At 45.1% G+C, this 13,684-nt stretch overlaps 1 protein-coding gene across 1 annotated transcript; it reads left to right on the top strand.

Moving 5' to 3' along the window:
* The first annotated feature begins 7,440 nt into the window (after positions 1 to 7,440).
* On the top strand, positions 7,441 to 8,654 carry FBLL1 (fibrillarin like 1). The gene has a single exon (XM_037799365.1). The coding sequence runs from the start codon at positions 7,441 to 7,443 to the stop codon at positions 8,434 to 8,436; it is 996 nt and encodes a 331-aa protein (XP_037655293.1). The 3' UTR covers positions 8,437 to 8,654.
* Positions 8,655 to 13,684: the final 5,030 nt, after the last annotated feature.

Raw genomic sequence — 13,684 nt, 5'->3', positions numbered from 1 at the left:
TACCTAAATCATGGCTAATCACTCCTTAGGCAGTTTGCTGAAATGGTGTCCGGGAAAACAGAGCAAAATTCCCCATATCTTTTTTAAGTCTGTGGGTAGGATTCATGTACCCCATGTTAACCACTGAGGCCCAGTTACAGATGCAATTATGAGCATCTCTTTAGGGCATATATTACAGAAGAGCAAACACAATTATCCCTTCCACATCGCAACTTTTGCCATCATGGTTTCGGTATATCACAGGTCAGCATAAGAAATTAAATGGGAAATTTGGGGGAGTTTTGCAGAAGCTGCAGATGACATGCAAAGGCCAGCAGACAACACATAAAGGCTAGAAACATAGAGATATCTTAAAAAGTTTAGTAAATCATAAATACATAAAATGTATGTACTGTTACATATAAAATTACCTGTACACTATATATTTTACTGTTTAATAACATAAATGAACAGCTGTGTAATTTTTTTCTTAAAATTAAATTAGTAGTAAAAGAACTGTGGTTCTACACACTGGTTTGGGGATGTCAAGTGTGTTTATGGCAATTTCTCGTGTGACATCTCGCGGTGATCTCACAGTGATTTTTTTAAAAATTTTTTTATTGTAGAATATAACATATATACATAAATGTGACAACTTTCCAAGTGCAATTTCACAAATAGTTAGAGAGCAATTTTCAAAGAATATTATAGTTTACAGTTCCACAGTTTCACTTATTTCCTTATTATGAAATATAACATATATACAAAAAGATAGTATCTTTCAAAGTATGATTTACCAAGTAGATATATAGGCACTTTCCAAAGTTATTATGAGTTACAGTACCATAGTTTCAGTTATTTCCTTATTGTGAAATACAACATATATACAAAAAGGTATAGCTTTCAAATTACCATTTAACAAGTAGCTACAGAGCAAATTTCAGAGGATGCTATGGGTTACAGTTCCACCATTTCAATTCTTTCCTTCTAACTATTCTAACACCCTAACAACTAAGAAAAAGGAAATTATATAAAGATTCAGTATTCATAATCCTTGGTTAGATTCCATCTTGTCTTCACAGTGATCTTTGCATCTCAAATTTCTCATATCTTGTATCATTTAAATGACATAAACTCAATTAAAATCATGCATCCCATGAATCTAGACCCGGCATCGTGGGACTGAGAGTATCTTCTTGACCAAAAGGGAGATGCAAAATGAGACAAAATAGCTTCAGTGGCTGAGAGATTTCAAATGGAGTCAAGAGGTCACTCTGGTGGACATTCTTATGCACTATGTAGATAACACCTCTTAGGTTTTAATGTATTGGAATAGCTAGAAGTAAATACCTGAAACTACCAAACTCCAACCCAGCAGCCTGGACTCCTGAAGACGATTATATAATAATGTAGATTGCAAGGGGTGACAGTGTGATTGTGAAGACCTTGTGGATCACACCCCCTTTATCTAGTGTATGGATGAGTAGAAAAATGGGGGTAAAAACTAAAGGACAAATGGGGTGAGAAGGGGGGGATGGTTTGGGTGTTCTTTTTTCACTTTTATTTTTTATTCTTGTTCTGGTTCTTTCTGATGTAAGGAAAATGTTCAGAGATAGATTGTGGTGATGAACGCGTAACTATGTTATCATAATGTGGACAGTGGATTGTATATCATGGATGATTGTATGGTGTGTGAATGTATTTCAATAAAACTGAGTTAAAAAAACAAACAAACATGCGTCCCAAGCATAGTGTTCCCAGTGGTTCAGAAAGTGCGCCCAAGAAATGGAAGAATGTGATGAACTTGAAGGAAAAAGTAGAATTGTTAGATATGCTTCATTCAGGCAAAACGGCTGCTGCAGTTGGCAGCCATTACAGTGGTAATGAGTCAACCATAAGGCATATCAAGAAAAAAGAGAAGGAAATCCATGAAGCTGTTGCTGCAGCTACACCAGCAACTGCAAAACATTTGCATAAATCATGAAATAGGCATCTCTCTCGTGTAGAAAATGCAACATTCTTTTGAGAGCACGATTGATTCTTTTTTAAAAGGCATTCTGGTAGACTCTGGCATCACATGAGAAAAGGCTAAGTCCTTATATGATTCCCTGAAGGAAAATGAAGGTGAAGGGTCTACCCCTATGCATTTTCAGGCCAGCAAAGGCTGGTTTGGAAATTTTTAAAAAAGGTTCAGCCTATGCAACATAAAGGTAATGGGAGAGGCAGCATCTGCCAATCAAGAGACAGCTAGGGAGTTTCCTGACACCCTGAAAAAAATTTACACGAATTTTCCAGATTGCAGGGGTGCTGTGCCTCTAACTCTCATGATGTGGAAGGAATGAATGTAAGTTGGAAACAAAAGCCTACCTGACTATAATTGCTCTTATTAGCTATCAGAGAAGTATACCAGTGTTTTGGTTTGCTAATGCTGCCATTATGCAAAATACCAGAAATGGATCAGCTTTTATAAGGGAGGGTTATTTGGGTACAAAATTATAGTCCCAAGGCCATGAAAGTGTCCAAGCAAAGGCATCAACAATAAGTACCTTCACTGAAGAACACCGATGGCATCCAGAAAATCTCTGTCAGCTGGGAAGGCACATAGTTGGCATCTGCTTGCTCCCAGGTTGTGTTTCAAAATGGCATCCTTCAAAATGTCTCTAGATTTAGCTTCTCGGGGCAAATTCTGGGCTAGAATCTCCAAAGTGTCAACAAAAGTCTACTTTCAATGGCCATCTCCACAAAATGTCTCTCTAAGCTGCAGCAAGCATCCGGGCCTGTGTGGCTCTTTTTAAAGTGCTCCAGTAGACTAATCAAGACCCATGCTGAATGGGTGGGGGCTTACCTCCATGGAAATAATCTAATCAAAGTTATTATCCACAGTTGGGTGGGTCACATCTCCATGGAAACAACCTAATCCAAAGATTCCAACCTAATCAACACTAATACATCTGCCCACAAGATTGCATTGAAAAACATATCATTTTGGGGGACATAATACATCCAAACTGGCACAATGGGCCATAATGCTGGCCCATAATACTGGGAAACATCTTGAATAGATTGCACCCATTGTTAAAGAAACTTTGGGAATGAAGCATATTTCAGTGTCACCAGTGGCCCCAAATGAAAACTTTAGTGGAAGAGTTTTTTAACATGTCAACTCCCTTACGAAGCTAATACTTGTCATGTGTCCCTGCCCTGGTAGCATTCTGGGGGCAGGCATGGGATAGGTGAGACAAGTTCAACTGGACTGAAAGTCTACCTGACTGATGGGTGCTTTGGTAAGAAGCAAGATTTGAAAACTTGGTTTGTACCAGTTGCAAGGCTGTCACCAGCAATGAGGCAGGGCAAAGAGACATGAGCAAGCCACCTTAGGCTCACATACCTTTAGGGTGGGAAGCATGATTATGGCACCCTTAGCAGATAACTGAAAAATGACAGCAGTAATGTGACCACTTTGATGGACAGCTGGGGGTAGGGGATGGAGATAGCTGGAGAAATTGTCACTGCTAGAATGTAGTGGAGGCTACCTCAAGCCCTGATATAAGACCTGGTAAAAAGAGTGGGCCACCAAAATCTGGGAAAATGGGCACCGCCTGTAGCTAGTTTACAGTAATTACTCTCAAAGCACCACTCGAAATCCATGAAGCTATTCTTCATTAGATGTAGAGTTTATAATTACTAACCACCCCTCCCAATGGGTTCCATTTAATAGGTCACATGGGAATACATGACATCCTTGAAGGTATCAGTTCTGAAATGAACAGTGTGCTGGTTTGAATGTATTATGCCCCCCCGAAAAAGCCATATTCTTTGATGCAACCTTGTGGTGCAGACATGTTAGTGAGGATTAAGTTGGAATGTTTGGATTAGGTTGTTTGCATGGAAATGTGCCCCACCCAACTGTAGGTGATAACTCTAATGAGATAATTTCCATGGAGGCGTGGCCCCACCCATTCAGGGTGGGCCTTGATTAATGGAGCCATATAAATGAGCTGACAAACAGAAGAAACTCAGTGCAGCTGAGAGTGACATTTTGAAGAGGAGCTACAGCCAAGAGGGACACTTTGAAGAATGCCCAGGAGCTGAGAGAGGAGCTGCAGATGAGAGACAGTTTGAAGACAGCCGTTGAAAGCAGACTCTTGCTCCGGAGACGCTAAGAGAGGACAAATGTCCCAAGAGCAATCGAGAATCATTTTTTGAGGAACTACAGCCTAGAGAGGAGCATCCTGGGAGAAAGCCATTTTGAAGCCAGAACTTTGGAGCAGACACCAGCCACGTGCCTTCCCAGCTAACAGAGGTTTTCTGGACACCATTGGCCATCCTCCAGTGAAGGTACCGGATTTCTGATTTGTTACCTTGGACATTTAATGGCCTTAAGACTGTAACTATGTAACCAAATAAACTCCCTTTATAAAAGCAGATCCGTTTCTGGTGTTTTGCATCCCGGCAGCATTAGCAAACTAGAACAAACAGCAAGTGTGCTAGAAAGGCCAGTTCAGTGCATTTCACACAAAGACCATGAACAATGGCTTGGGAGATACTTATATTGTGGTGGAGGAGACTTAATGACAATATAAAAGAAAGTAGTAAGACAAAGGTCAGAATACATAAGTAGAGGTGCTTCCTAAGGCATTTACCTGGCAGAACAGACAGAAGTACCTAAATTATTTGAGATAAAATTTTGGTGGATCTTTTGGTGTTGTATTTAAGATCCCCTCCAGTAGCCTAGAGGCATAGAGGAGAGGATTCATTATGGAGAATTGGGCTTTAGCACCTTGAACAAAAGCAAACAAGGGAGATTCTAATCGAATGTAAATGCAGACCTCCTTGCAACTATGTACTAGAGTGAAAATATGAATGCTCACTGATGAAAGTTTTGACTACTAAGTTGAATACCTGTATTACATGTAGTGTTAGTACAGTTATGATATAGCTTCCCTTCCTGATGTAATAAACTTTATTAGCTCATGTACATCTTAATTACAAAGTTCTGATTGTATATGGGATGCACTGGCCAAGTAAAGCAGATACTGTCGATGCCCTACTCCATATTCCTCAGACGCACCTCTGAGTTCACCTGCAGCTGTAGTAAACAGTTTTCAACATGCTGGCAGCTTCCCACCTTCAGTGCCTGCTTCTCTTCCTGAGGGCTTTCTGCATTATCATGGGAGTTTGCTGAGCCCGGCACAGGAGCAACTCAAAGGGCAGAGGAGTTAATGCCCCAGAAATGGCTCTCAACAATAGGAGAAAGGAAAATAGTGGATAAATGCCCCACCCTCCTGACATAAAGTGAAACAATTCTGAGATGCTATACACAGAGTTTCTCAGAGGATGCCAAGAGGAATTGAGCTCTAGTTCCCCATAGCGATTATCTTCTCATTAATGCATGCTTTATTATATTTTCTCTCTTTTTCTCTTCCCTGTCTCATTTTCCCCACCCCACTCTACTTGTGCTTCCTGGGATAATGTCCCAAAAAGCCACCTGGCCTGAAGTCCCTGTCTCAGGTTATGATTTGGGGGAAACCTAAATAAAGATACCAAGTATAACTCGTCATTTTGGAGAACACCTCTCAATCTGTAATGACGGTGGAAGCCTCTAAGTAAAGTGTTTTATGTGAACTATCCATCTCTGGAAACATACTTTGCACTCTCTAACCCCTTGTCCACATTATGGCATGTAGTATTTTGGCCCTCATTAAGGAGTTACTTTGGCCCTCTGGGAAAATCAGATCTCGTGTCGCTCTCCAATAAATGTGAGACAAGAATCATGATACAGGATGGAATGAGCTGTGTGTATGTACATTTGGAACAATTCAGTAACCCCTGCCTGACACTTGCCCTGATTTCAGGTACACTTCGTCTCTCTCTGGACCAGTCACTTAGTTTGACTAATAAGGTCTCTGTTGTTTACATTGTCCACACCATCTTCCTGGCTCTTGGATGGGTCCCAAAGCCAGCTCCAGCAGCAAATTACAAAACAGACCCAAATGATGTCGCTGTCCCTGGTGCTGACCAAGTACAAGCTTCTACCTTGTTATCCTTGGTGCTGATCAATGGTTTTTTGTTTGTTTTGTTTTTGTTTTTCGTGCTCAGGAAGATACTGCCAAACAAAGGAGCAGAGTTTCAAAGTGTAGGCTAGAATCCACAGATAAACATGAGACTTGTTGACTCCTTTCAAGGATCATTATGGGATTTACAGTACTGGCCTGTTTATCCAACATTCACACTGAACAATGACACTTTCTTGCTATCTTTTATTACCAGCACAACTTCCGAGATTTAATACAGTTGATGGAGGAGAGCAGAGCTAAGTGGTGAGTGAAGAGGGAAGCCACCATACTTTGGCAATCCCCGGCTTGAAACTTTCCTCTTTCTGACTTTCCATATCCAATTTATCTGTGAGTTCTATCTTCTAGATTGCTCTTGAACTAATCCACTTCCTTTCACCTCCATCACCATTTCATGACAATGATGATCATCCCACGATTACCACACACCTACTCCAGTAGTTCTAATTACCATCATATCTCTCAAGGATAAAATTTTCAAAGTGGAAGAACTGGGGCAAAATATAGGTACATTTAAAGTGTCTTGTCAGGATATCTGTGCCAATTTCTACTTCCACCACCCTTACGTAAGAGGACCAGTGCCACTCTGAGATGGCAAAAGCTCTAACAGCAATTCATTTCTGTAAAGCAAAACAAAAAGAAGTTGGTACATTTTATTGCATGCAAACTATTTCTCAATGAAAATATTTAAGAAAAGAAATTTTAAAAGCAAAACAAAAACACTAATGCATATAGAGAGCTTAACATGTGCCATGGCTAGGGTAAGTATATGCGGCACTTCAAAACAAACCTTTAAGGTGTGTTCTGTTTTACAGATGGGATGATGAGACCCAGATAGATCAAGAAACTTGTTCAAGTTCAGACAAGATCCTCAGAGTGGTTCAGGTAAACTTACTGAGACCACACCGCAAGCAAGTAGCACATCAAGGACTGAAACCAATTCTTGTGTCCCCCTCTCCTCCGGCAAAGACGCCCCTTTCCCAGTGGTCTAAGGGAACTGCCAGAATTCCCCGAGAAAGCAGAAGAGGAAGAAAGGGAAGGAAGGCCCTAGAAGCAGCAGACCGTGTCTGCGCGCGGCTGGGAATGGGGGCTTCCGGGGCTCCAGGGTTGCCAAAGCGGGTGTGATGCAATCACGGCGGTCGCTGCGTCAAAGGCGGCTCCGGGGATGCGGAGACTGCGGTGGAGCTGGGGCTGACGGCAGCCCACGGCCACTTACCCAGCCGACAGCCGCTACTGCCAGCCTCTGCGCCCCGCGGGGACAATCGCCCCCAGCTACCGGAGACCCCTGGCAGCAGCCCCCAGCTACCGGAGACCCCTGGCAATCGCCCCCCAGCTACCTGCGACCCCTGACCACCGCCGCCAGCGACCCGGGCGCCCAGGGCGCGCCATGAAGCCGGCCGCGGGCGCGCGCGGAGGCGGCTCCGGAGGGTCGGGTGGCCGCGGGGGCGGCGGCGGCTGGGGCGGCGGCTGGGGTGGAGGACGCGGCGGTGGCGGAAGGGGCAAGCGAGGAGGAGGCGATGGCGGCGGCCCGGGAGGCAAGGGCGCCTTCGGGGGGCGCGGGCGCGGCTTCGGCGGCGGCGGCCGGGGCCGGGGACGCGGCGGCGGCGGGGGAGGGCGCGGCGGTGTGGGCAAAGGCAAGAACCGCCGCAGGAAGGGCGCCAACGCCGTGTCTGTGGAGCCGCACCGGCACGAGGGCGTGTTCATCTACCGCGGCGCGGAGGACGCGCTGGTCACGCTGAACATGGTGCCGGGCCACTCGGTGTACGGCGAGAGGCGGGTCACGGTGACCGAGGGCGGTGTGAAGCAGGAGTACCGCACGTGGAACCCTTTCCGGTCCAAGCTGGCCGCGGCCATCCTGGGCGGGGTCGACCAGATCCACATCAAGCCCAAGTCCAAAGTGCTGTACCTGGGCGCCGCCTCGGGGACCACTGTCTCCCACGTCTCCGACATCATTGGCCCCGACGGCCTAGTCTACGCGGTCGAATTCTCCCACCGCGCGGGCCGCGATCTGGTCAACGTGGCCAAGAATCGAACAAACATCATCCCGGTCCTCGAGGATGCCCGGCACCCGCTCAAGTACCGCATGCTCATCGGGATGGTGGACGTGATCTTCGCCGACGTGGCCCAGCCGGACCAGTCCCGCATCGTGGCTTTAAACGCACACACCTTCCTGCGCAACGGGGGCCACTTTCTCATCTCCATCAAGGCCAACTGCATCGACTCCACTGCATCCGCCGAAGCAGTGTTTGCATCTGAGGTGAGGAAGTTGCAGCAGGAGAACTTGAAGCCTCAAGAGCAGCTGACCCTGGAGCCCTATGAGAGGGACCACGCTGTGGTCATCGGGGTCTACCGACCCCTTCCGAAGACGAGCGGTAACAAGTAGCACCCAGCTCAGGCTGTCCCTGAGATCTTACCCAAGGCGGTGCTGTGTTCAGTGTTACTGTTTATGCATTTTTTTGTGTGTGTATTTCGTTTTATTGTTTTTCTATTAAATGGCTTAAAGAAACAGTGCCTAGGTGTATCAGTGAGGCTAGGCTGGGTTTAGCTGCAGTAACAATCAATCCCCAATCCCAGCTTATATAAGGGTCTCTCAAGGAACAGCTGGGGAGCTCTGCTTACTCTAATCACTCAGGGACCTGACTCATCAGGGCCGCATCTTCACACATGCTTCCTCCATCCAAAGGGCATGACAACGGGAGGTGGGGAATTGTTAATGCTTAAAAGCCTTAAAGGTTTCTCAAGTCACATGACCGTGCCTGATTCCAGCAAGGGCACTGAATATTGATGGACGGTATAGTCTAACACACCGGATATGTCTGACTCAACCCCTGTCTTAACCACAGTAAGCTGTTTAGTACATTACTGTTCATCTAAGCCCTTCTGCCTTCATTATTACTTTTAATCAGCACTCTAGCTCTGAGATGGTTTTGTTACCATTTCTGTTTCATGTGTGAAGAAACAGGCTTTCAGAAGGAAACTAGTTGCCTAAGTTTACACAGCCAGTAAGGCTGTGGAACATAAATGCCAGTCTTTTCATCTCTAAATGTACTGCCATTTCCTCTACCCCAGAGTGATCTTACCTCTTCCTGCGTGGCACATGCTAGACACACCAAGGCTTCCCACTTTCGTTCAAAACACCAGGACACACACAGATAATTCAAAATATCCAAACAAGGCAGGGAGGTGGGATGAAGGTGCTCTTAGCAGAGTTAGTTCACAGTAACTGTGTATAACATACCCAAAGTGGCATCACCAGGTATTGGAGGAACAGGCAGAAAAATGACTCCCAGAAAGTACCCATCTCCAAAGGGCATTTCCTACAGACCCCGAGACCCTGGCTTCAGTACATTTGATTCTGGCTCGCCAAGCCAGCCCAAAGGAAACAGAGAGTGAGTAATTGCAGGAATGCCCCAACACCTGGTAAATCACCCCTCATCAGACCTCAGAAAAGCCTTTCTTTCATTCATTCATTCAAAAAAGACCCATTGCCAGTTGCTAAGATCATCAACATTTAGTCTGGGAATGACTGCCCACAAACACATCATTAGGGGAGCAGGCTTACCTTCCTAAAAAGGTGTGTGGGCTGAGATTGTGGTTCGTCTGCCCTTTCCAAGGGAAGACTTTCAGAACAAAAAAGAAGATGAAACATATTTTAAAGAGCAGTCAATCCTTTCCCTGCCCCCCATGCGCCCCCCCCCCCCACACACACACAAATAAGGGAGAATTTTAATTTAGATTTGCTGGCAAATCAGGAACAGGAGGGTGAAGGGGGTGAGTGTCTACAGAAACCCAAATGAGTTGTTTCCATAAACAATGTGAAACCTTCTTTACAATATGACAAAGTAACAAATGAGAAGACAGTTCACAGAGATAACATGACTTGCTTAAGATCCCTCAGTAAGGGTCACAGTCAGAAATCTAATCCTTGTCAGTCGGAAGTCTATGCTGGTTCCTTTGCTGGGAAAAGTCCTTTCTCCAATCTTAGGCTAATTAATTAATTGGGGAGGAGGTCCTGGGGCTGGGGATGGAAAGAGGGAAAGAGGAACCTTCTTCCCAGTAGGGGAAGATTATAGGGACTGAGTGTTCGGAGGGGAAGCCCCTGCAGCAACTGTGGATCTTGGTTCTACCTTACAAGGTGTTTGTCCCCCAGGATGGGGGACAGGGGAGGGAGAGGCATTTAGAAGAAACTTAACCTCTTTCCTTGGTGCAGACAGCTCCTCACCCATCCCTCTCTCCCTGCCAACACACACACAATGCACAGTTTATGTCTGAAGATGCTCAAAGTGGGGACCATCAATGGAGAAATGGCACGTAAACAACATCCTAAGTTCTCTGGTTTGCAGATGGGTTCCTGGGTCAGTGGGCTGGCATGGTAAGTACCAAGAGAAGTATAGGAATAAATCCAAATGAAGAGGGAAGCTGGAACCTGGTTGTGGAGGAAGAGGGGTGAAAAGATGAGACTGTTACTCTGATGGGCAATGACACCCAGGAAACCTAGAGGTAGCAGTGATACGGGGTACAGCTTGGAGCCTGGAAGGTGGCAGTGACCATCCGCTTGGGTTCCCAGAAGGCTTGAGATTTGGATCTCTAGGGCCTATCTGGTACTTTCAGCTAACACTGCCTGTCTTCCTGGATAGTGAGAACTGGCTGCGGAAACTAGCATGTAATGTGAAAATGACTGCACAGAGCCTGGCACTTAGAATGTGCTCGACGTATTCTTCCCTTCTCCCATTTTCCCTCCTCTTGTCAAAAAAGATAAGAGAATAGGGTAGCTGAGAGTTAAGAGTTAGCGTATCTGCTAGGGTTTGCCTTGGAATATGTGAAACCTAGCAGGGCTTCTGAGGGTACTGGGCCAAGCTGGAAGCTGCAGGGGGCTTGCTGCTGAGTGTCGGAGGGTCAGCAGCCCCAGCGGGTGCTGCAACAGAGCCTGATGTAAGCATCAGTGAGTGCCCAACCACAGATGCCTCAGCAGTAGATGGGGCTGATGGGAGGCTGAGGCCAAATGGAATCAGCAGGAGCCTGCAGGGAAGGATGCATGAATCGGGCATCCCCACCTACCCCTCACCTTCTCCATGATGCTTGTCAGTCTCCCGCTGGCCAAGATGCCTCCTGGCATGAAGGAAAGGAGAATGAGGAGAGAAGAGAAGACCTGTGGGAATGGACCTTTACCCAGAAGACATTTAAACCAGAAGAAAACAAGTTCCTTTCAAATTGTCAGTTTCCTCTCCCAACCCCAACCCTGCTACTAAGCAAGATGAAATTATACTTGAGCACATCTGAGTTGTAGGTTATACGTTTGGATGCTGCTGCACTTTTATTTATCAAGCACTTACCAGGTCCCAGGCATAAACCTAAGCATTTATTTTATTTTAGAAAGTTCTATTTTTAAAAATTAATGTGAGAACAAACTTATGAGCAAGGGATAAAAACATAAATGTCCAGCTTATTGAATTGCTGTAAAATGAACACTGGGGTCACACCTGTTCCTAATATTTGTATGGCCTGGGGCAGGAGAACCCATGAAGGCCCCTGGCCCATGGCCTGCCCCTTTTCCTTCTCACCCCTGATTCTGTCCCACGTCCTGAGGGGCCTCAACCCCATGTCTGAAGATATCCCAGCCCTCAAGTCCAAGGTCTGTCCCTATGCCCTTAGTCTCCTTTAAGCCGCCCCTTGGGACTGGAGATGCAAACTTGCTGCGTGGTCTCCTCTCTGGGGGACCAGTCTGGAGAGAGGCCTGGAAGCAGGCCCAGGATGGCCAGGCAGGTTCTGGGCACCCATTGCATGATCTAGAAGGGCACCTGGGCTCCTGGAGACATGGTACTTTGTCTCCCATGGATTCCTTGCCACCTGGGGTGAGGTGCAGACAGAGGAAGGCCTGAGCACAGTCCTCTAAAGTGTGGGGCCTGGGGCAGGGGCTCCAGCTCTCAGCGTGGGACTGGCCATGTAATACACACCCAGGTGAAAAACAGAATATTACTTGCACACCCGTCATCAATCCTAATCCCTTTCCCTCTCTCCTAGGGGTAATCACTGTCCTATCTACCTTATTTTCTTTACAGCTTTATTACCTAACAACGTGTGCTTCAAAAATATGGCTTAATTTTCTGCTTATGAACTTTATAAATCTAATCTGACAGCATTGTATTCTCTTGTATCACATTTCTTTTGCTTAACATTAAATCAATAAGATTCATTCATGCCCCATATATTTTTAGTTAGTGCATTTTCATTGCTGCACAATATCTATTTGTCTGAACCTACAGTAATTTCTTTATCCAGGCTACTGTTGGACATTTTGGCTGTTTATGGATTGCAGCTATTACAGAAAAGGCTTCTGTGAACATGCTTGCATGTGTGTCCTGGTGTAGTTAAGCTAATATTTCTACGTGATATATAGCTATGAGTGAAATAACTTGGTTGTAGTATATGCTTAGCTTTAGTTTTACTAGATACTGTTTTAGTTTGCTGAAGTTGCCAAAATGCAACATATCAGACATGGGTTGGATTTTTTTTTTTTTTGATAATGCCTTTTTTAAAATTCAGTTTTATTGAGATATATTCACAAACATACAATCATCCACGGTGTACAATCAACTGCTCACAGTAACATCATATAGTTGTACCTTCATCACCCCAATCCATTTTTGAACATTTTCTTTACACTAGAAAGAATTAAAATAAGAATAAAAAACAAAAGTAAAAAAGAACAACCAAATCATGCCCTCCATCCCACCCCAATCTTCATTTAGTCCCTGTCCCCATTTTTCTACTCATCCATCCATACACTAGATAAAGGGAATGTGATCCACAAGGATTTTCACCATCACACCCCTTGTAAGCTACATAGTTATACAATTGTCTTCAAGAATCAAGGCCACTGGATTGGAGTTTGACAGTTTCAGATATTTACTTCTAGCTATTCTAATTCACCAAAACCTGGAAAGGGATATCTATATAGTGCATAAGAATGCCCACCAGAGTGACCTCTCAACTCCATTTGAAACTCTCAGCCATTGAAACTCTACTTTGACTCATTCCGCCTCTCCCTTTTGTTCAAGAAGATATTCTCAATCCCATGATGCTGGGTCCAGGTTCATCCCTAGGAGTCATATCTTGCATTGCCAGGGAGATTTACACCCCTGGGAGTCAGGTACCATGTAGAGGGGAGGGCAGTGAGATCACCTGCTGAGTTGGCTTAGCTAGAGAGAGAGGGTCACATCTGAGCAACAAAGAGGTTCTCCAGGGTAGACTCTTAGGCACAATTATAAGCAGGTTTAGCCTCTCCTTTGCAGTAATGAGTGTCATGAGGGCAAGCCCCAAGATAGAGGGCTCGGCATACCAAACCCTCAGTCCTCAATATTTATGAGAACATCAGCAACAACCCAAGTGAGGAATTTCAACACTTCCACAGTTTCCCACAGCTCCTCAGGGCCCTGCATATATATTTTTATTCTCTGCCTGAATTACTCTGGGATGTGTTGCCATTTCACACTAACATGTGCGAACCTACAAGATCTCACTTCCTGTTCAAAGCTCCATGTAATCGTGGTGTTTGAACAAGCTGACTGTACAAGTTAAATTGTTTAGTGTACTACAGAAAATATAGATCCTGTTCCAGATAACCGTCTCTT

Source organism: Choloepus didactylus, chromosome 11, assembly GCF_015220235.1.
Source record: "Choloepus didactylus isolate mChoDid1 chromosome 11, mChoDid1.pri, whole genome shotgun sequence".
Classification (NCBI taxonomy): domain Eukaryota; kingdom Metazoa; phylum Chordata; class Mammalia; order Pilosa; family Megalonychidae; genus Choloepus; species Choloepus didactylus.
The sequence above is the reverse complement of the archived record's forward strand: the minus strand, read 5'-3'. Positions and strand labels throughout refer to the sequence as shown.